Source organism: Oryzias latipes, chromosome 16 (assembly GCF_002234675.1).
Source record: "Oryzias latipes chromosome 16, ASM223467v1".
Classification (NCBI taxonomy): domain Eukaryota; kingdom Metazoa; phylum Chordata; class Actinopteri; order Beloniformes; family Adrianichthyidae; genus Oryzias; species Oryzias latipes.
The window spans coordinates 8,645,505-8,668,046 of NC_019874.2; the positions used below are offsets into that span (position 1 = coordinate 8,645,505).

General features: G+C 42.3%; 1 protein-coding gene across 3 annotated transcripts in view; it reads left to right on the top strand.

Moving 5' to 3' along the window:
* cdk14 (cyclin dependent kinase 14) overlaps nucleotides 1-22,542 on the top strand; it is a 165,454-nt gene that overhangs the window by 61,848 nt on the left and 81,064 nt on the right. For all 3 annotated transcript variants that reach the window (XM_004077647.4, XM_011484941.3, XM_011484940.3), the window contains 6 exons: nucleotides 5,414-5,659; nucleotides 7,116-7,210; nucleotides 8,680-8,759; nucleotides 10,641-10,735; nucleotides 13,068-13,130; nucleotides 19,994-20,117. In XM_004077647.4, coding sequence (XP_004077695.1) covers nucleotides 5,414-5,659; nucleotides 7,116-7,210; nucleotides 8,680-8,759; nucleotides 10,641-10,735; nucleotides 13,068-13,130; nucleotides 19,994-20,117 — 703 coding nt within the window. The remainder of the gene's footprint in view (nucleotides 1-5,413; nucleotides 5,660-7,115; nucleotides 7,211-8,679; nucleotides 8,760-10,640; nucleotides 10,736-13,067; nucleotides 13,131-19,993; nucleotides 20,118-22,542) is intronic.

A 22,542-nucleotide genomic window follows, 5' to 3' on the forward strand; every position in this document is an offset into this window, starting at 1 on the left:
TCGCCCTGGTTCTAGTTGGTTTTCGAGTTCCTGTTGTTGTAGTTCAAGTTTGCCTGCATGCTGCAGTGGTATTTTGTTTAGTTTAGTTTTAGTTATTAAAGATCCCTTTTTGCCGGGAACATCCTGCCTCCTCCTCCTCTCTGCGCCTGGGTGCTTCCCTCACTCCCCTTGTAACATCTGTAGGTTCACTCAGCGGTCTATGACCTTGATATTTCCTGTGTGCCCATTTTTTTGTGGCAGACAGCCCATAGTCACCCACAAGGGTATTTGGTACTATGGCTTAACCTTGTGGGGAGTTCAGATCTGGATCTAAACAGAAACAAATCTAAATATTTCTAAGCAATTATTTTATCCCAGATAAATAAAACAAAGGTTATAAATAAAACCTGCTCTTACAGTCGGATATCTTTCACTCTGCAAGTTAACTCTGCTCACAACACAGCAGGCAGAAGGTTTATGGCTAATCGATCTTTTGTGGTTCTAACCATAAGTCAAGCAAACACCATTGGTAACCGCAACTCTGGGGATGGGTAAGAAGGTTGCATCAGCCTGAGTGACTTTGCAAACCTGACTACTCCTTTATCAATGCCTGAATTTTCCATTACAGGACAACAGCTGTAATGCAGGATGAATCCAAAATGATCCCTGTGGGACACTCGGGTCACTGCAGACGTGCACCCTATAATTACGTTGAGAGAAACAATGTATTTTATCAATGCCTGTTAAAGTGTGTGATGGTCGGCCAGAAAAGGTGATGGAGGGAAAAAATAGTGATTAATGAGGCTGAACTTCAACCAGAATCAATATCACATTATTGCACACGTGGCAGAGCTTTTTCGGCTCAATAGAATGGCAGAAGGATGCAAAATGTTGATTTCTTTTTTAATGCAACACTGTGATAAAGTTTTGGCAACACTTCATTGCTTTGTTTACTTAAATGAGACTACGGCAAAATCCAAATTGCTTCCTCTTCCCCTACATTTAGCCCTCCAAGCGGAGTGAAATTGAAAAATAGTGTCTTCAGATTCAGATGTTAGTATCACTCAATGACATCATACATAGTCGCCGTGATCTAGGTTAATGCGGAGCTACCGGCGCTCGGAAAATACACAACAGCGGTTTTATAACTTTAAAAAGTCAATACTTACATTTAAATGTAAACTTCTGAGCTTCAGAGCACAACCACTAGAAGAAATGAGTTTTTCCTATGTGCCGCAGTGCGACCCGGATCACCCTACAGGGCAAAGGGATACTCACCCCTGAGGATCCCTTTCAGTTGCTATGGCTCCTCCTTCAACCTTTGTGCTGTCCTATGACCCCACCCTTACATTGACGTGTTCTCCCTACATGACAAAGGTGGATAAAGGTGGAAAGATTTCATGTAATCCATGGACACCAGTGAAGATCACAAATCATTGGAGAAAAAAGTTTCAGAGCACTGTCTAGTGGGTCTAGATGACCCAACTCCCAATGTTAAAGTGCCTAGGATAGCACAAGGGTTAAAAAAAAAAAAGTTTCGACACCACTAGGTCCGAAGGCCCCTACAATTGGAGCAATAGAGTGGAGCCAGAGGGGTAGGGAATGAATTTGGATCCGACCAAAGACTGAAAATTACTGTACAGGATAGGCGTATGGACTTCCTTTACATGTTAAGCTGAGTGTGTGTTCATGCATGTGTGTGTGGGTGCTTGTGTGTACGAGTGTGTGTCTTGTTGTAGTCTTCTTGTACTCTCTGTTTTTTTTATTCCTTTAGAGTCAAACTGAACCGCTGTACATTTTACATTCTTCCTCTGTCCAATATGTGTTTGCAATATGTTTAGAAAGAAATATGAAACAGAAACAGTAGCTGGTGAATTTACTGGGTTCATATATTTGTCAGTTTGCCTCTGAAAGAATCAGTGTCTCACTACAAACCTCACTGCATGTCACTGTTTTTAAAGAAGATGGCATACAGTTGTTAGGCTGACTTTGGGTTTAATTTAACATCTGCAGCTCTACGAAGCTCACAGCACAGGGTTGTTGGAAAACAGTTTGTCTGTCTTTGAATCATGTATGTGGTTCTACAGCAGTTCATCTTATCTACTATTGTGCAGCTAAAGCTCGTGACAACCACTAGGTCATCTACTGTTTGCTCCACTTTAATTGCTGTAGAATTTGATTTAAAAAGTCTCTTCAAGCATGTGATCTTTGACCTTTAACCAACTGAACAGAAACCGTTTTGTCCAGTAGCTAAAGAGGCAAGCCAGATATTTGCTCTATGTTAAAAGATACAATTTTAGGTATACTTACACAATTTTTATAGATACTTACCTAATATATTGTCACCGCGCGAGTGTGTGGGGGTGGGGGGTTATGTGGGGGTAGGGGGGCGCGAAACATTTTCTTTTTCCTAGGGGGTGCCTGGCAAAAAATAATTTAGAAGCACTGGCTTAAAGTGAAACAGAGTTTGTTTCCCCTGATAATACGGAACAAATGTTCAGTCTGAATACATCCACCCAAGCGGACCTTATTCTGGGACCAGGAACCGCTCTCTGACCTATCTTTGGATGTGGTCTTGGTTCATTTCCAATTGGACTGCTCTTCAGTTCGCTCTGCGTTTTCACAGTCTGAATAGGCCCTGTGATTGAAACAGTAATACTGAACCAATACGGCCACCGTAAACGGGCTTAATGGAATGTAATCAGAGAGCCGCAGACAGACTGGGCTATGTCCGAATTCCTTCACTGCTTACTATATAGTGCACTATATAGTGTGTTTCTCATATTGTAGTTCTGTCTGAAACTACAATTCCAAAACTGAGTGCCCTAGAAATTTCGCAGAAGTCTCTGCGCAAAACCAGTGTGCATTGATGTTCACTTGCTGATTATAAACCACAATGCATTGCGTAAGACCATTTTTTGTAAAAAAAAAAAAAAAGTATTTAAATTGTTTCTATAAATAAACCAGTTATGTTACACTGTTAAAAAATCTAATAAAAAAATCCATTTAAAATCCAATATGGTTTTTTTGTAGTAGTTAGGGATTAGAGTGGGAATTTGGACATAGCCATGGAGCAGCGATGCATCGGCAACTCACTGAAATGTGGTTGGATGAATACAGGCTTATTAAAACAACTTTTAACATTATACACATTGCTTCTCACTGTTTTCCCAACAATCTATATGTCATAAACACGTCAGCCTTCCTTATTAGCCGTCGTCTCCTCAGTTACTGCCTTGCAGCATGCCCCTGCCATACCAAGGTGAAATGTGTTGTACCTGACGTTGAAACAGACGTTCAAGGTTGGTGATATAAAGTTCGAAGAAGGGGACCAACCCAACAAGGGTTGCAAAGTGCAGGACTGCCATTATTCGTTTTGTCAGTGCTTTTCTTTTGTCAACCACCCACAGTGGGATGAAACTTGACGTAAAAGGTCAAAGCAGTGCAAATCCCACAAATCTTGCTTCTTTTTGTTGTAACAGATCAGTTCCTTTAAATGTTTATCTTGGTGTCATATTAATGGAGCTGGGCACAAAGCACAATTAATCATTTGTCCTTTGTGATCATGTTTACAACGGTTTTTACCTTTGTGTTTTAAAAAGGACGCGACCTACACTTCTCTGCCAAATCCAAGTTTCCGATTGGTCACTGTCACAGATTACGCGCGAAAAAGTGCAACCGCTTGAAGTTTTGATCAATGAATGACTTTTGTGTATGTAGAGACGGCAACCGGACTTGAAAAGTTGTGTAGCAATGCGTGATTCTGGACACAAGAGCCCAAAATTCTGCTCTTCGTTCGCTTACAAAGACTTTTCATCGAAAGTGGCTGCTTGATAGCGAGTCAATGCAGCTGGTGTGTATGCTGCACAAATACTACTGACTGCTTCTAGAACAAAAAACAAAACAAAAAACAGAAAACACAGGAGGCTCTTTTATGTGTGCAGCCCAAGATGGACGCTTTTAAGCTCCAAGCCTTTAAAGTCTGTCTGCAGGTTTAAAGGGAATGTACAAAGCATCAGTACAAAGACACTAAAGCATCTTTAAAGCTGTCTGAAAAGGTGACATTAGCCTTGGACAGAGGATAAGGTTGGTGTGTCACTGGAGAAACAGTTAATGGCCGATTAGTTTTGGAACCATTTAAATATGTCTAAATGTGAGAAACTCTGCAAACGTTTGAAGACATTTTGAAAATAAACCCCGTTTGTGTTCCTCCGTCGCTGAGCTAAAATGCTGTTTGGTGCTGCACTCGCAGCTCCTGGCATGCTGGTGTGTCTGACTGAAACACAGTAAACCAACCAAACAGTGTCCCTGCTGATTTTTTTACCTACCGTTTTTACCACCATGTGTCTTTTGCTCAGGCGGTTCTCTGAGTTGGAGTTCCTGGAACACCAGGCTTGTTGAACACCCCATTTCTCTCAGTCTCTACTCATCTAATATTCATGCTCTGTAGTGTGATCCGCCCTAAATGAGTGTTTGTTTCCGTGAGCATGAGCAGTTTCAGAGACTACAGCTGTCATGGAGAACAGTGAATATCCACCAGACTGACAGTTAAAGCAGCCTGACTGTCTCCAAACGTCAGTCCACAGAATCCATCAGAGTATCTGTCAAGAGTGGAAAGCTTTTATTCAAAAGGAGCAGTTTGGAATTCATATGTCATATGTAGTTTTTTTACACGATTCTGGCTGTTTGTATACATAAAACGCAAAAAAATGTTACTTTAAGAAATATATTTTTGTACCCTGTTGTTGGTGAGGTTACATGAGGGACCTGTACGCTCAAGCGTTCAGCTCAGTGAAAGTTTGTTAACCTTTCAAATAAAAGTTACCGTCACAACAATTTCAATCAGAGTCTTCGTCAAACTGGTTGTTTAATATTTTTTGTTTATTTTTAACCTGACCACATGTGCAGGACAGAGAAGAATCTGTGTTGTGCTACGTGCTTCATTGTTCAGTGAAACCTGGCCCATGTTAGAGAGTAAGCTGGAGAGCTGTAAGAAGATGCCTCCTGTTTATCAGAGTAACCAGAAGTTCTCCCTGCAAAAGAGACCCTACTTAAATATTTAACCTGAGGGGAGCTGTGGCAAAACATCTCATGCTGTCTGCGGAGGCAGTCACAGGTAAGGCGTTTAGGATGAAAATAGGAGTTCAACAGGAGTTTTCCTGAAAAGGGTTGTGGTAGATTGTCTTTGGCATCTCTGTGTACGAGAACAGCAGCATCCGTATGAAAAGAGTCTGAGAAAAATGTAAAGTTTTTGGTTCTGGTGGTAAGTCTGTGTTGGCGTGGGGAACCTGAGATGGGGAATTTGGCTAACAAGAGATGAGAAACGTGATGAGAATCATCCACATTTTTAACTGAATTCTGACAATCAAGTAGATTTATATCATTTGTGTTCATTTATGTCCTCACCTTTCCCCCATTTTCCCTTTATCGGTAGATATGTGTCACAAAGATGTCCACACGCGGCTGCCAGGGAACGGACTCAGTCATCAAGCCCCTGGACACCATCCCTGAGGACAAGAAGGTGAGAGTTCAGCGGACGCAGAGCGGCTTTGACCCATTTGAGAAACCCGCCAGCCAAGTGAAAAGGGTCCACTCGGAGAACAACGCCTGCATTACATCCAAGAGTTCAACCACCAGCAAAGAGTCCCCTAAACTGCGTCGCCACTCCAGCCCCAGCTCGGTCAGTACAAAATGTGTGCATTCATCAGTGGAAGAAGTCTTTCATACATTTCCTGTTTTTGGCTAGAAAACAGAGTGTGTGTGTGTGTGTGTGCTCTTGTGTGTTTGAGTAATAAAACAGCTATATGTATTACTAATCCTGTCCTAAGCAGTCAGGAAAACAGAACCTGGTCCTCTTGTAAACCCCTCAAACGGAAAAACCACTGCGTAAACCAGACTGGTTCTGGTGGGGTCTGGGTTTGGTGTGCAGACACCATTGAGCCTTACAAGACAGACTCTTGAACTCTTGCGGATTCCTTTTGGCCCTTCGCGTGTCATGAATGCAGCAACCCCATTAGCTTTTTTGTCTGCATTTGCCTTGACTTGCTGTCATGCAGCTCCGTTTTGTTGGCTTTTCCCTGAGTCGCAGCACAAAGTGAGCAGGGTGGTTGTAGCACAGCAGGCTAACCTAAAACCCCTCCTGCTGTCTCCCACTGATACCAGCATGGGCGATACTATAACATATTTCTCAATACATTGAGCAAAAATGTGTTGACAATATATTCCATTCATGGAAGTAACGGTATATAAAAGTACTGCATTTATTGCCGTTTCCATGCTCAATTGGAGTTCCTGTCTAATGAACCAAAAAATGATAAAAGCTATTATGAAATTCATCTAGTTTGCTCACCAATTAATTTCAAATATATATGAATCAATAAAAAAAATAGGTTGTATATTCATGTATTGCAATATAATTTGAAATATTGAAGTCAGTTGCTAATACCTTGAAATATATTTCTTATGATATATTTTCCAGTATATTGCAATATATTTGTCTTTTGTAAGTGGAGGCAGAGCCCAGGCGATCAGTCCTTCTGTTGTATCCGCAAATCACAACTACAGACAAGCAGAGAATAAAAATCAGACACTAAGTATAGAATACTACCTGGCTGAAACGTACAGTGTGTGCTGCACAGTGAGAAGTTAGACTAAGATCTCATACTGATTAGTCAGGTCTGACCGCCCTTCAGTTCCCGCCCCCTTCCTGCTCTGTAGCATTTGTGTTTGGAATCCTCACTTTTTTAGCCTCTACTAAGCACTAAGCTGACGAGTTAGTCTGTTTCTTATCCACACTCCAAAGATTGGAAAGGTGCATCATTCTGGAAGGCTGCCAGACTAGGTTGTCAATAATAAGTAGAATATGATCAGTTTCCTGAACAATGTAGGTTCCATGCAAATTTGTAGAGAAATCCCACAGTTCCAGTGGGACCACTGGAATGGCGTGCGTCGCCGGACACCATTGGAGACCCCAACTCTGTATTAGAAGAACTTTTTAGGAGTTCCTTTTCCTTTCCTTCTAACACATATGACACCCACAGCGCTACTGAATGTAATATCTCATACTGTAGTTGCTTACTATTTTGTTTTGAACTTGGTTTTACTTCCTAAATCTATGAATTTTTTTTTTTCTTTAGCCAACAAGCCCAAAATTTGGAAAAGCAGATTCCTACGAAAAGCTTGAGAAACTGGGAGAAGGGTCCTACGCTACAGTTTACAAAGGAAAAAGCAAGTAAGTATGTGGTGCATTTTAGGTCTATTTCTGACGCAGTCACTGTATTTTCCGTCTATAAGGCAAACTTAAAAAAACAACATTTCTTTCTGGTTGTGTTTAGTAATGTTGAAGCGATTTAGAGTAAATTGTGCTCTGTCATAATGTTTGGTTGGGTGTTATTGTTAATACACAAATGCTGTGTTTTCTACGTGTTACTATTGTTGGGAGTTAGTGTAGTCACATATAACGTTTGTTTTGGCGCTATCAGTCTGGATTTTGTGTAGTAAAGAATATTTAGAGTTACAGGTACTGTGAAAACGCTAAAATGGCTAACTTTCAGCGTGTTACTGGACAAAGCAGTTACTTTGAACACAGTTAACAGGCTGAATGACTGACAGACTTATCTCTGAAGCTAGGCTCTCAGCGACTCACGTTCAAGCGGCCACTTTGAAAGAAAAGTCCATGCAAACACGTGTTAACCCAGAGATCGGGCTTCCGCTTTCATAACTCAGTAGTTCTGTTGGGGACTCTATGTACAATTCATGGATTGCTCACTGGAAGTTTAAACGGTTGAATTTCTTGAAGCTAAATTGCGACAACGCTGAACTGGGACCACTCAGGGACTCGGATTTGGTAGTGACGTGTACCGTCCTTTTCAAACGTGGAAGTGTCAACCGTTGGAACCGTTCTGCCCAGCTCGAATAATTTGATACCAAGTCGTATTGGAAAGGAGCGGTGAAAGAAAAAGCCTGAAGCAAGATTTGCGGGATTTGCACCACTTTGACTTTTCACATCAAGTCTTATCCGACTGCAGGTGGTGGACAAGCGTTAGTAAACAGCAAAAAAACCTCCTCATTCATCAAAGCGCGTATATCACGTTGTTCATCACACTATGTTCCCCTATAGTTTGGTGTACCTCGTATATGTATTAAGTTAGAAAGTGGACAACTTATAAATGGTGCACCTTATAATCTTGTTCACCCTTTAGTGTGGAAAATCCAGCGTTCTTCTTTGTGGTGAGCAGGATTTGGAAGGAGCAGCCTTGCCACTTAATGAATGAATAAAATTAAAAAGGAGAACAGTTCAGGCTTGAAGTAAACAACCCTGTTTGTGCCGGATGTTAGACTCGGACTGAGGATGGATGCTTTCACTCGGCAGTCCCCTTCATGGCTTTCTGCTGTTCTCCCAGGTTTTCCTAATTGAATTCAGGATAATAAAGAGTTCAGGCATAAAAGTCCACTCCCCCTGATCTGTGCAGTGAGAATGTGATTGCGCTTTGTTTCTCTCTACAGCAGCTGTGATTGGTGAGTTTCATTTAATTGTAATCCAGTGGCCTTGTAGCAGAGTCGCACTTCGCTGCAGCTAAATTGCTCTTTACTGACAGAACTATCCTCCAATTCATCTGACTTCACTGAGTTCAGTGGACTGATGTTGTCATAGACCACAGATGAAACGCAATTAATGAACTTGCTGTTTGTTGTTGACAGGGTGAATGGAAAGCTTGTGGCTCTGAAGGTGATCCGTTTGCAGGAGGAGGAAGGAACGCCCTTCACAGCCATAAGGGAAGGTAAATGTCAAAAAAAGGAAAACACACTAACATTAGTCCATTTTATTCTTTTCACTTTGCTTAAATCCCCAAGAAAACTGTTTAGAATTTTAAATTTCAAAACTATGCCCTGAAACGAAACAGGTTCTTTGATTTGGGCTAAAAACAGCAAAGTCCTAATTAAAAGGCCCCTGGGAACGCTTTGAAAATAGATCAAAAGATGATCGGAGTGGGACTTTAAGTACATTTAAGATAAATGTCCACAAAGAACCTCCTTATAATTCCTTCTTGATTTGTGGCTGTTTGCAAGATTTGAATCGTTTAAGTCCATTCAGTGCGGTTGTTTTTCCACATGCAGAGTTTGTGGGATCCTGAGGTTGTGTCGCTCAGATGACACTCAGCCTAATGGAGCTCTGACACCAAACCACCATCAGACTCTCTGCTGCTTAGAGCAGCTAAACTCCTGGAAGAAAGCAAACTGTCTTCAGCTCAACAACAAAAAGACTGAAGTCTGAGATTTTAGAGACAAGAAAGAAAAAAGTGAAGGTAACCTAACGTTAGAAATCCTGAAGTTAAAACACTCAGAGCTGAACTTCGGCCTCACAATGAGAGATCTCAGGTCAAGATTCAGAGAAGATGCTTAACGTCTGCATCTCCTGCTGGGTGGACTACTGTAATAGTCTTCAAAAAGCTGCAGGTCCTTCAGAACACTGCAGTCAAAGTTTAGACCAGATCAACACATTCCTGCTGTTTTCAAGTCCTAGGACACCAGTCAGATACAGAACTGCTTTAAAGCTGCTCCTGGTTTATAAATAAGCCGATGGTGTGGAATACAAATACTTATCAGTATTTCAGCAGGTTGGAGGCCTGAATCAGTTGGTAGAACTGAACAGGGTGATTCTGCACACAGACAGAGCAGCATCTGATGAAACTAGAGGTCCTCGAACCGTGTCTTTGTTTACACTCTGCACGCTCAGAAAGCGGTCCAGTCTTTGATCTGGACCAACGTTGGTCCATCCTGCTGTGTCTGTTCATCCAGACCTGCTGATGGCGAGGCTTCGTTTGTCAGTGCATTTAAGAATTTTTCAACTTTAAGAAAACATAAAATGCCTCTCTGGCATTCAAGTTCCGGCAGTGCTTGACATCTGCTGGGACCTGGAGCTGGGATCGCCTGAGAAGGAAGCACCTTTTCAACAAAGCTGCTTCCAAACACTTTTACTACACTCTCATCCATCACAGCTTTTTACAATGAAATGTACTCAAGTTTGTGACTGTATAGGTCAAATTTGCCACTGACAAGAATTCTGTGCTGTTACCATAGCGATAGTCGAAGGTATTTTGGACTGTATTGGAGGGGTTCAGGTCAGGACAAGCCTCCTGCATGACTGACCTGCTGTGGCTGAATGAGGTCTGCTTGGTGGTCGGCTGGTGTGCTTCTGGTGACAGAAGGCAGTGATGTTGTGAGTTACAGCGCTTATCTGAGTTTTACTAACATTATTAACATCTAATGAGTCTGCTTGTTCAAAGATGCATGGCCTTGTAGAAGTACTCCCTCTTTTGTTTTTTCATGAGCTTCTCTGTGATCAAGATGCAAAACTGACTTTTCCAGCCTTCTCCTCCTTTGGTTTTCTTCTGGGAATAGTTCAGATTGCTGATTGTAAGAATCCCTAAGTTTGTTTGAGGAAAACCGGAGCTGATGCTTCCCTACGCACAACCTCCGTGCTCATCAACAGCCCGTTGACCTCCATGTAAATTTAAGATGAGTGGCTGTAAGAACTTTCTGAGATGTTCGGTCCTCTTCTGATCCTCGCCATGCAGACAGGCGTTCCAGCTGATGGTTTCAGCAGCTTCTCCCATCTCCCCTCATGCTCAACAGCAACTCTGATCTTTCTCTTCCTTCAGCATCTCTCCTGAAAGGCCTGAAGCATACCAATATCGTGCTCCTCCATGACATCATCCACACCAAGGAAACCCTGACTCTGGTCTTCGAGTATGTGGTGAGTCGACACTCTGCCTGTGAGCGCTTGATGCGTGCACGGATGAAAGCTGCAGTTTCAGCAAAAGTGAATGCGACCACAGTTTAATGAGGAGACAAGGGTCAACCCTCGTGTGTTTCATCTGTTTAAATGTTTTATATGAAGCCTGCAGAAACTGGAGAGCTCAGTATCGCCTTGGCCAAGGGCTGCTTGCAGACTGTCGGAGCAGCTGCTGTTTTTCCCGCCTCAGGCTCATCTGTCTGCTCCTGCTAAACACACAAAGGCAATCAGAAATACATTCTCTAAAACAAACTCATGAAGAAAGACGGAGGCTTTTCCATAACCTCGAAAGAAAATATGGAACTCTGGCAACGTTTCCATGCGTTTAAGTCATCAGGGGCTTCACTGCTGAGGGGCTCCACGCACACAACATTAGTGTGGAAATGTTCATATCCAAAATGTAACACAAACATTTGTATGAAAAAACAATCGGAGGAAAAAAATGTGCCTATTTCTGTGTTGAAAAGGCCGTGGAGCTGTGTGTGACACAGGTTTTCCACAGCAGAGGTGGAGGCATTGGATGTTAGACATGACTCACACAGGCAGAAATGACCACTCATTTGTGCTCTGATGTGTTCACTTCAGCACCACTCAGTATGGTATTAACTGCTTTGATAGAACGGGAATGAATGCATATTGACATTCCTAGTAAATATGCTGTAATCCGGTATAAATTATTATGATCCATGAGCTGACAGAGCCAGAGCAGTGAGCCTGAAGGAGTGACCGTATGGCAGTAGATGTACAGGAAATCAATGAAAACACGACTTGTTTTCTTCAACATGATACACAGCAGAAATACAGAACAATCGGTTTTATTTCTGCACTTAAACAATAAAATGCAAATGTTCTTGTAGAGAGCTAAGGCTCCATTACAAACCTTTTTACCTGTGGTCAGCAGCTCCTTGTTAGCCCACATGGCTATGTTTTCCCTCTCCACTATCCTCGATGCTGACCAAAGCTGCTTATGAAGTCTTGCATTTTCATTTCTCATTAACGTGAATAAATGAAGGATAAATTAGGGTTGGGAGCAGAACATCACACATTAACCATGGAAGTGCAGATTGATGTTTGCAGCTGACTGTAGACTGCAGACACCTGCGTGACATCAACTGCCACATAGTTGAATATTTTCCTGCATACACTGTAAAATTCACACCATCTTTAGCAATGGCGCCTCAGTCTGCAGTCAGCCTGCTGCCTCAGCCTGGTTCCGTTCTGGGACAAGCCAGTGGAGGACTTGGTTTGCTTGAACTGAAGAGCATCAAACCGCCTTGAAAAATCAGGCAGGTTTTACACTGATTTTTGTAGCAACCTGATTGTTTGTTAAGACCCATACGTTGACCTCAGGAGGGCCGTCCTGCTCCTTTACTCAACGGCGCAGCTGATCGAGGTTTTCTAAGCATCTTCCTCTCATCTGAACGACTTTGCTCTGTCCACTGTCTTTTTCTATCTTCTGACCGGCATCCATTTCTGCCGGTCACATTTAAAGTCAGTGATCTTGATGTGCTGAGTCAGATAAGATCTGTCAAGCTGCTGACTCAGCTTGTTGGCTGTGTTGCGTGAGACCAAGGACAGCGTGATGCCTGGCTGGAAGGCTGAGAGTGTCAGTAATTGAGGATATGTTAATGTGTGGGTGATGGGAAAGGAGGTTGTCAGCAGGTTGTATAAGAACTCAGAATTATAGAGAAGTTAATCAGTTTTGGAAGCTTTTGGCACAAGCTTGCTCCTCTTTAATGGGTGTATGTGTGTCCCACATGTTTCTTTTCTTATTGAAATTCCTAAATCTGAAAGAGATTAGTCAGGTGACTCACTGCTGGATTAAAGTTTCATTCATTTAAAGCAGCAGTCGTCCGCTCAGCAGGACTGACAGGGGGAAACAGAGAGGACCCCGAAACTGACGGGCCAGAATCACTGCATCTGTTACGGAGACAGAGATGGAAATGAAAAGGCAGGAAACGGAGGCAGAGCGCAGAGGAAGACGAACAGGCGTCCGCGCCTCTGTGAATTATTCAGCAGCTCCGCTGGCGAGGTCGGCAGCAGGAGATTGTAAACATCAGCGTGAACGCTGAGCCGCAGCCTCACAGGATGAGCGGCGTCGGCCCCCCACGCCTGTCAAACGCAGCTCCACTGATGGCGAGGGTGTCAGGCGAAAATAATCCCTCATTTCTGTGCTTTGCATCATGGAGGGGGGACACTGAATCAGAGGAACTGCTCCTGCCTTTTGGGCGTTGCATCACGTTGCATAACCTGTCTCTTCCTAATAATTTCCCACCACTTTTCTTGTTTGCAGCACACAGACCTGTGTCAGTACATGGACAAATACCCGGGGGGGCTTCATCCAGACAACGTCAAGGTACGCCTCACATATGGACACAACTTTGTGTTTGTAAAACTTCATCAGTGCAAACAAAGAAGGTACGTGGAGGGGGTGGATGCTGGTGGAGCATGTCAGAAAGATTCCTGTGCTGGTTTACATCGTAGTCAAGAACAGTCCTCCAAACTAAAGATGCTGCTTTCATGGAGGCGCTCCCACTTCAGGCTGGTTCCCACTGAAAACCTGTCACACGTCCTTCCGCCTTCTTTGATTTTCACACATCACTCTTCATCTGCTGTGCAACAACTAATGTGTGATTGGTGGAACATTTTGGTGGATGCTGAGTTTGGAACAGGAAGTGTGATTCCAGCAGAATTCTTCATTTGCTCCCTTCAGTTTTAAAGCAGTCGTCCTCCTCAGCTTTGCTCTGCAAACAGCCGCCATGGCTGGACGCACATGAATAATTGCCGTTACAGTGATGGCGAGGAGCTTTTCTTTTTCTCTGACAGCAGACATGCTGATATGGTGTGTGTGTTGTGTGTGGATGTTTGTGTGTGTGCAGACAAGTAATATGAACACCAACCCTGGGGGTTGGACCAGGTAGGTGCTTTCATCCATCACTAATGTTTTTCCTTCATATTCATTATAAACATGTGAAGTTATCTTGGGTTATTTGTGTTTTTGATGCTGCTTTCATCATGGAACTGGGTTTAATAAATAAATGATGCCCAGAGTTTAAATGAAACATTAAATTACATTTTATTCATTCATTATCAGCTGATTATGGTTCAGGGCTCATATTTGAGTTCAAATTCTATGAGAGGGACCTGAACTTTTCGACTACAGTAACATATCCAAAAATTGCACCATATTTGCACTTAAATGCACGTTTTTCAGCAAATTTGGCAAGTGCCGAGTGGTGGCATTTGTAATTGTGAGGCGGCAGTTGCATTTTTAGGCGCTGCAGAGCTGTTAAGACAAAGTTAAAAATCAAACAGTGGGCAGATATTTTTTTTACATCAGTCAGTGGCCACCTGGAGACATTTGGAGGTTGTGTGGTGGCAGTCCAGCAGGTGGCAGGAAGGCAGCACTGCTATAGTTCAGGGGTTCCCAAGCCCCGGGCCGCGGACTGGTACTGGTCTGTGGGTCATTTGGTACCGGGCCGCAAAGAAAGAATAACTTACATTACTTCCGTTTTTTATTTATTTCGGAATCTGAAAGATGTTTTATTTTGAAAAATGTCCCGATTCTCTGTTACGTCCGTCTATGTCCGTTTTTTTCCACCTTTTTTGAGCCATGGCACACTTTAACGTTGACAAAAATCCGGATGCACACCAGCATCCAAAAATTAAAAATGAGAAACTATAGTCTGTATTGATCTACGGTCCCTCTCTATGCAATCTCACGTGCATTTTTGTGGCAGAAAAGGCTGGAAGTTGCAGCTGTTTTATCTAAAAGATGTAATAGGAGTTAAGTTAGAAGATTTAAAAACTGTTTGATGTGTGTTCGTTGTGGTTTTAAGACGTTTAACAGGGAAAACTCGTTGCAGCACAGATACTCTGTCACTTTAATCCAATGCATCATGGGAGATGTAGTGTGAAAACTGCTGCAAAAGGGCAGAAAGATTCGCGTCTCTGAGCTTCATTGTTTTGTTCACTTGTTCCACGGTCTGACACCGCATTCTATGGAAAGCTATACCGCTAAAGACGAGCTTTAGCTGGTATTTTTGTTAGAACTGAGAGACTTTATGATCTAAATCAGAACAAGGAAGTGAAGACTTTAACCACTTCTGATTGGTCAGACTGATTGTGATGGTGATTAAGCCTCCAAGAATGATTGGTGGAGACAGTTAAAGGGGCGGGACTTTTCCGAAAACGTCTGAAACTACAGCTTAATCGCGGTACCGTCATTCTTATCAAAATGTCTTTAATAGAATCAAATAAACACAAAGAAAAAAGTATTTTATGATCTTTCATATTCCTAACTACTCAGTGTTTTATCAGGGCCTGTTTGGATGAACAAAGAGCTGATATCCATGGAGATGGTAAATGTTTTTAGATCAGTGAATTAATTAGGGCAATTTCCCGCGGCACACCTGACCATCTCCCATGGCAAACTAGTGTGCCGCGGCACACTGGTTGAAAAACAATGGTCTATGTCACTCTTGACGCAGGCCAAGAAAGCTACATTTAATAGACAGTACATCTTTTTTGCACCATGATTGTGGGCAGGGGAGAGGATGATGACACCTGTGCGATGTACAATAACATATGTTTCAAAATAAAAGCTTAGGGTTCATCTTGTCAGGTCTCTGGTTCTCCCTCATCGTAGCATTGCTACAATTATCATCCGCCCTACATCTTAAAGACCGGTCTGTGAAATCTTTGTGTGACGTCATACCAGTCCGTGGGGTTAAAAAGGTTGGGTACCACTGCTATAGTTGACTGATGGAGGGTCTCCAAGGTCCCCAAAATCATATGAAGATCGGCCGATTTCAGACTGCTACCCTCCAGCCACCCCCTGCCCCCTGCTGCATTTCCCCTTTGGAAAAATCCAAATACCCAAACAAATCCAAAACACGTGTTGGGAATATCCAAAGGGAGTTTTGATAGTATTATAGGATGGCCACACAACCTACGGCTTGACAGCCATTTTGTGTCAAAGTGTAAGTTTATGCGGTTTTCAAACCAGAGCCTTCTAACTGTGAGGGGAGAGCGCTAACCACGACACCACCATGCAAAATTTGGTTCGCTCCTGTTAAAAAAGAAAGAAAAACTTGTTGCTCTTCAAATATGTCCAAGTCATCACTTAATCTTTAAGTTATATGACCATATTGACAAAGTGTCTTTAAATATCCTTACAGGATGATAATAATTAAAAGGTTTCAAGAAAACAAATAATGTCACTCTGTTAACCAAGAGCCAATGTTCTCTTTACAACCCAAAGGTTGTTAGAAAGAAAGACACTACCACTGTAGTGGATGCAGTCACAAAGCCGGCTGGTGACAAAACGGCTCAGTTTCTGTTAGAAACCAACTCCAAAGAAGAGACTGTTGGAATGTTGCAGAGATTAGATTTTGATCTTGATATACATGAACAATCACACATTTTCCAAGTTAATGTTCCTCTGTGGCTCATCTCTCACCCGCCTCGTACTGAAATAAGAAGCTGTCAACTCAGTGACAGCAGATGCACCCTCCCTGATTGGACTCCACACCGCTTTAGTCAGCCTAATTAGCCAAAGCCACACTATCAGTGAGGAGATATAAGTGAGGGGTGGAATGAAGAGCTGGATGGGTTTTTGACTGACGTGTCGACAGAAGGGGAGAAAGAACTGCCAGGTCACAGATTCAAGATGAAAATGTACAAAGTCTGAGCTTTTATCCTTTCATACTGTTTGTCAGTTTCTACTGTGAAAATTCTTAATTCCTTATGAACCTTTTATGCAGTTCTTTATGATCCCTCCCCCCTGGAGTTCCAAACAGGAAGTACCTGCTGGCTCCAAGAAGCCAAAATCCCATAGACTTCTATAGAGAAACAAACAGCTGTTGCTCAGTCATTCTATTGGTCAGAATCTTGATCTGATTCCTTTTCTTATCATATTTTTGACTATCCCCTTTTCATTTAAAAATATTTTTTCTTCTTTGCAAGTAATATCAGTTATAAACTGACCAATCAGATGCCTTAATCAAAGTAGTAGTAGTAGTAGTAGTAGTGGTTTTTTAACCCCTACGGCCAATATTTAAAACGTTTGATTGACAGATTTCTAACCAATCACTGCTTACCGTCATCATTTGACTTCAAAAGGGGCGGGGAGCATCTATCACAAAAAAGAAAAAATGATGACTGAGTTTATTTCAGTTGGTTGGGGCTTAAAGAAAGCCCCATTTAATGGGCGACTTCACACTTGCTTAGTTTTAGTTCTCATAAACAGTCAATGGTTCATCCTCATTAAAAGGTATACTCACATAAAATCATGCGTTCTTTGTTATTTTACATGTTCAAAAGGCTTTTGGAGCGGGTGCAGTGTAACACCACCCTTGCTTGACTCACCTCAGCAGAAATTCAATATTCTGCACTGCAGTGCAAGAACTGAAGCAAAGAGACGTGCTGAAAATGGTGAAAGATGTTTTCTCAAGTTCAGAGATTCTTCTTTGCATGGAGCAGGATTCTTCTGCCCGCAGTCCTCTGGCCTCCACGGATTCAAACCCTAAACACCCGCTCCTCTCCTGTGCCACGCTTGGGCCTACTTGAGTTATTTGTAAGGAAAAGGCAGAGTACACTCTGGATGTGGCCACAAACAGGCAAATGTGTGACCTCAATAATTCTGAATACAGCAGTTAACTCAAAATGTGCTTGAACTTTGGGAGTAACTATGACATGCTTGGAGAAAGATCACAGCAGCAGATTGCACCCTAACAACCTCAGGAAAATGCCCGAACATTACAGGATCACAGCTGCTGCCTGAAGGGAGTCCTGCATCTCCTTTGATGCATCTCTGTTACCCTGCTGTCTGCTGCACTCTTCTCCATCATAAACTCCCTTGGAATATAACCATAGAAAGCTGCACAATGCCATCATACTAAACAGTTCATGTGCTATGGAAGTTTTTTTGGAGCATAATAAGAAAAGAAAATCAAAACCAGAAATGCTTTTTCATTTTCAAAATGAAGCTTTCATTTTTTGACTCAAAATTAGAAAGAAAAAGCAAACCGCCAAACGCTTTTTTATTTTCTACTTCTATTTTCTACTTATTCTGTCACTTAATTAAAATGATAATGAAAGTGGTATTTGACATTTCATTTTCAAAAAGTTCTCTGGTAAATGTGTAGCAAAATTCATTTAGAAATATCTAATTAAATCATTAAAATGGATTAACAGAAATGCTTTTTTCATTTTCAAAATTTAACTGCATCAAATGATTAAAAAATAAAATTAAACGTCACTCCTTTATAAAACTTTTTCATTTTCTTCTTCATTATCGCTCATTCTGTGACATAATTAAAGCGAAAATGCAAAGAGGGGATTGCATTTTCGTTTTCACATCCACCCCGCAGAAACTGTAGCAAAACTCAATACCAGTCAGCATTTCCAGGGGGAGGCGGGGCGATGACGTCAGTGCTCACTCGTTGTGGCTACAAGCTCTGCACGTGCCAAGCATATCGGATCAGTGCTGCCGGTCTATTCGTGTTTGTGTGAAGTGAAGTGAAGGGAAGGGTGCTTTGTAACATTCAACGCTCCAGAGGACTTCAGACCTCAGTCCGTCTGACCGTGTCTCCCGGGACAACCGAGTCTCTGAGCAGAAAAGTAGCTTTGAGGCGGCTTTTGAAGGCGGAAGTGCTGCTTCGGGCAGTCCTGAGAAACCATACAATCATGTGAATTTGTTTTTCCAATCGTGTCCATACAAAAAAAAGGATGAAGTTTTTCCCACATATTTACAGCCAAGATGCACATTGTGGCATTGCCCGCAGTAAGGAGTTTAAATGCATCAGAAGCTAAATGTTGTTGTTGACACGTATTAGCCTGATTCTAAACCCTTCTCCTGAATCTTATGATGGTTTTTATTTTATTTTCATCATTACAATAATTATAAATCTGGTTTTAATTTTTTCCCTCTCGGGTTAAAGCAGGACTGCAAGCTTCCAGACTCGGTCAGAGAGAGGGATGGAAAACTGCTGCCCGGCCGTCATGCCTGGAAGCTGAAGCAGAGACTCTCTGGGAGAATCTCTGGGATGAACTCAAACACGGACACATGATTACCATGTAGAACTCTTCCAAATAAATAAACCTGATCTCTCAATAATCTCTGTGTCTTCCATGCATTGGAAGTGAGATATATAGTGACACAGACACCGCTCCATGTAGCGATCGCTAAAAACATTAGCTGGTAGCTCCTCCCACACTCGGCCTGGTGTGTTCATGGAGCTCCAGTACATAGAAGCTTCGCAGAACTCCAACATCCACGCAGTCCGGGAATATATTTTCATGAGAAAATAAGAACTGCCAAACCGACCCTAAAATCACCTAAATTTTACTACTCCCTACTCCCCTAAAGCCATTTTACCCGCAAATTTAGAACCAAAACTGCCCAATCTGGCAACACAGCCGGGAGAGCAAAGAGTGCAGAAGAACAGTGAGTACTGACATAATCGCCCCGCCTCCCCCCTGGAAATGCTCACTGCACACTTTTTGCGGGGTGAATGTGAAAACCCAAATGCAATCCCCTCTTTTCGCATTAATTATGTCACAGAATGAACGAAGTTAAAGACGAAAATGAAAAAGCATTTTAAGAGTGACATTTAATTTTATTTTTGAGTCATTACTACTCATTTTCCAGAGAACTTTTTGAAAATGAAATGTCAGATACCATTTTCTCTGTGATTTTAATTAAGTAACAGAATAAGCGGTGTTGAGGAAGAAAATGAAAAAAGCGGTTTGGTGTTTTGCTTTTTCTTTCTAATTTTGAGTCAAAATTTTTCATTTTGAAAATGAAAAAGCATTTCTGGTTTTGACTTTTATTTTTAACCCTTGTGCTATCCTAGGCACTTTAACATTGGGAGTTGGGTCATCTAGACCCACTAGACAGTGCGCTGAACCTTTTTTCTTCAATGATTTGTGATCTTCACTGGTGTCCATGGATTACATGAAATCTTTCCACCTTTATCCACCTTTGTCATGGTAGGGAGAACACGTCAATGTAAGGGTGGGGTCATCTAAGATAGCACAAGGGTCAATTATGCTACAGAAAAACTTCCATACATGTGCTGCCCCCTCAGTGAAGTTGAAGGCTTTACTTAGCTGTTCAGACACAAATGTCCCGTCACTGACAAATGAATGCAAAAAGAAAACATTCTGAGGATAGATCCATGTTAATGTTATTCTCTTTTTTTAAAATCTTTTCAGCTCTTCCTCTTCCAGCTGCTGAGAGGCTTGTCGTATATCCACCAGAGGTATATCCTCCACCGTGACCTAAAACCACAAAACCTGCTCATCAGTGACACTGGAGAGCTCAAACTGGCAGACTTTGGTGAGCAACAAGCTGCTGCTCTGTTCTGCAGCCACTGTATCTCTATTTGTGTGATTTAGTCGCAGCCACCAGGATTCATCTTCTGTTTGATCTGTGCAGCCACCCCTTCGCTCAACCTTCCTAGTGTTCAGAAAAGCCAAACACAGTCACACTTCTTCTGTTTTGAAGCGGGAGCTGCGGCAAAGGTCGTCTCTGGATATGTTTGCCACAAAAATGCCAACTGTTTTTGAGTCACATATTTTCCTTCCAAGCATAAGGTTGGAAATTAATTCCAAAAATATGTAATCTTGTTGGAACTTGAACTTCAGACCAGTCTGAGGTCCTGTTCACTCTGGAAGAGGTTTTCTTCCAACATATGTATCTCTGCACTTTGCTGCACTCATCTTTCCTTCAATTGTTACCTGTCATCCTGTCCCTGCTGCTGAAAAACACCCCCAAACCATGATGCTGCCACCACCATGTTTCACTGTTGGGATTGTATTGGGCAGATGAGCAGTGTGTGGTTTTCTCCACACATACCGCTTAGAATTTACACCAGAAAGTTCAGTTTTGGTCTCATCAGACCAAAGACCCTATTTTTTCATAGTCTAGGAGTCTGTTGTGTGTTTCCATCAAACTCTACGTAGGATTTCATGTCTTCCACTGAGGAGAGGTTTATTTTGGGCCACTCTGCTATAAACATCTGACTGATGCAAAGATGCAGTGATGTTCACTTTTCTTTTATCTCCAAACTGCATCTGTGGAGCTCAGCCAAAGTGATCTTTGGGTTTTTTGTCCTAACCCCTCTTACTAAGACTTTTTACCACAATTGCTCAGTTTGGCTGGACGGCCCGGTTTTGGAAGAGTTCTGGTCGTCCCAAACTTCTTCCATTTAAGGAATCTGGAGGTCACTGTGCTCTTAGGAACCTGTAGAGCTGCAAAACATTTTTGGAACCTTGTCCAGATCTGTCCCCTTAATGCCACTATTCAGTCTCTGAGCTCCTCGAGCAGCTCTTTCAACCTCCTGATTTTCATTGGTCTTACCATCACTGGGAGCTGGAAGGTGTTCTATAGACAGATGTGTGGATTTCTTAAGCAAGTCCAGTCGGTTTAATTAAACACAGCTGGACTCCAATGAAAAAGTAGAATTATCTCAAGGAGGATCAGAAAAAATGTACAACATTGAGTCAAATATGAGTCAGAGCAAAGGTCTGAAATATTACCATGGGATTGTAAATTTGCAGAAATGTTTTGTTTGTTTTTCTGTTCACTCGGTGTACATGATTGAGGAAACAAAACAGCTTTCATAATTTTTGCAAACGGCTGCAATGAAACAAAGAGTGAAACTTGTTCTCAACTTTAGGTCCAGATCAAATAGACGTCTTTATTTTTATGCTAATAAGTTGTTGGTGCAATCAAGATGGTCTCATAGTTGATGTTTGTCTTGTCCTGTTCTCGAGACTAAGAAACGTTGGCGTGGCACACCTCTGCAAGCAAGACCAGCTTTCTGTTCTGCTATGGAAAGCTAATCGACCACGCTCTGATGTCAAATGTACTCATTTGCCACTGCTGTACTGTGAGAAGGCCCTTCAATAACAGATATACAGTTGTACCAGGAAGATTTAGTCCTGGGTATAGTACTGTCTTAAATACCAGGTAAATGTACTGGAAAAAAATCTAAATGTAAAATAATGAGGCGAGTATTTACAATGAAGAGTACAATAGAAATAATTAACTACATGCAAAAAATTATCCCTTCATTCAATGCTATGAAACTGTGTGTTTGTCTTCTTGTGTGTGTGTCTATGTGTTTGTGTTGAAGTGTATGTGCATGTGTGTGCGTGTGTTGTCCGTCTGTCTGTCCTTTCATTCGTTCACTTTCACCTTGACTTTAGTCTGGTCCCATCATTTGTCTTACCTCTCATGTCTGAATGAACCTCCCCCACATCCATCCATCTTTACTCCACCCTCCTGGGCCCTCCTCCCTCAGCACAGACAGATGGGAGAAGGAGGCAGCAGGGAGCTTCATCAATAATGTAAACCTTGTATGAATGTGGAGTCATTACTGTGAGGGAGAAGAGGAAAACGGCGTGAAAGAAGCAAACGAGCTTCTCTGGACTGTTAATGTGAGGCTGGAACTGCAGCTCTTGAGCAAACACACAGAAGAGCAGGATGGGTCTCCGCCTGCAGGCTGCCAGATGAGGAAAGTGAAAGCTGTTTCAGCATGTGTGTGTGTGTGCGTGTGTGTGTGCGTGTGTGTGTGTGTGTGTGGTAAATTGGGCGGAGGCTGCATGACTCCCTGTGGTCCTTGGCCTTGGCAGCGGGTACTAAGAACCAACAGCTGAGGCCTGTGACTCTGGTTGGGGCTCTGGCTGAGGTAAATGGGGAGGAGGAGTTAGCAGACAGAAAGGACATGGGGGAGGATAAGGACGAGACTTGAACAGCA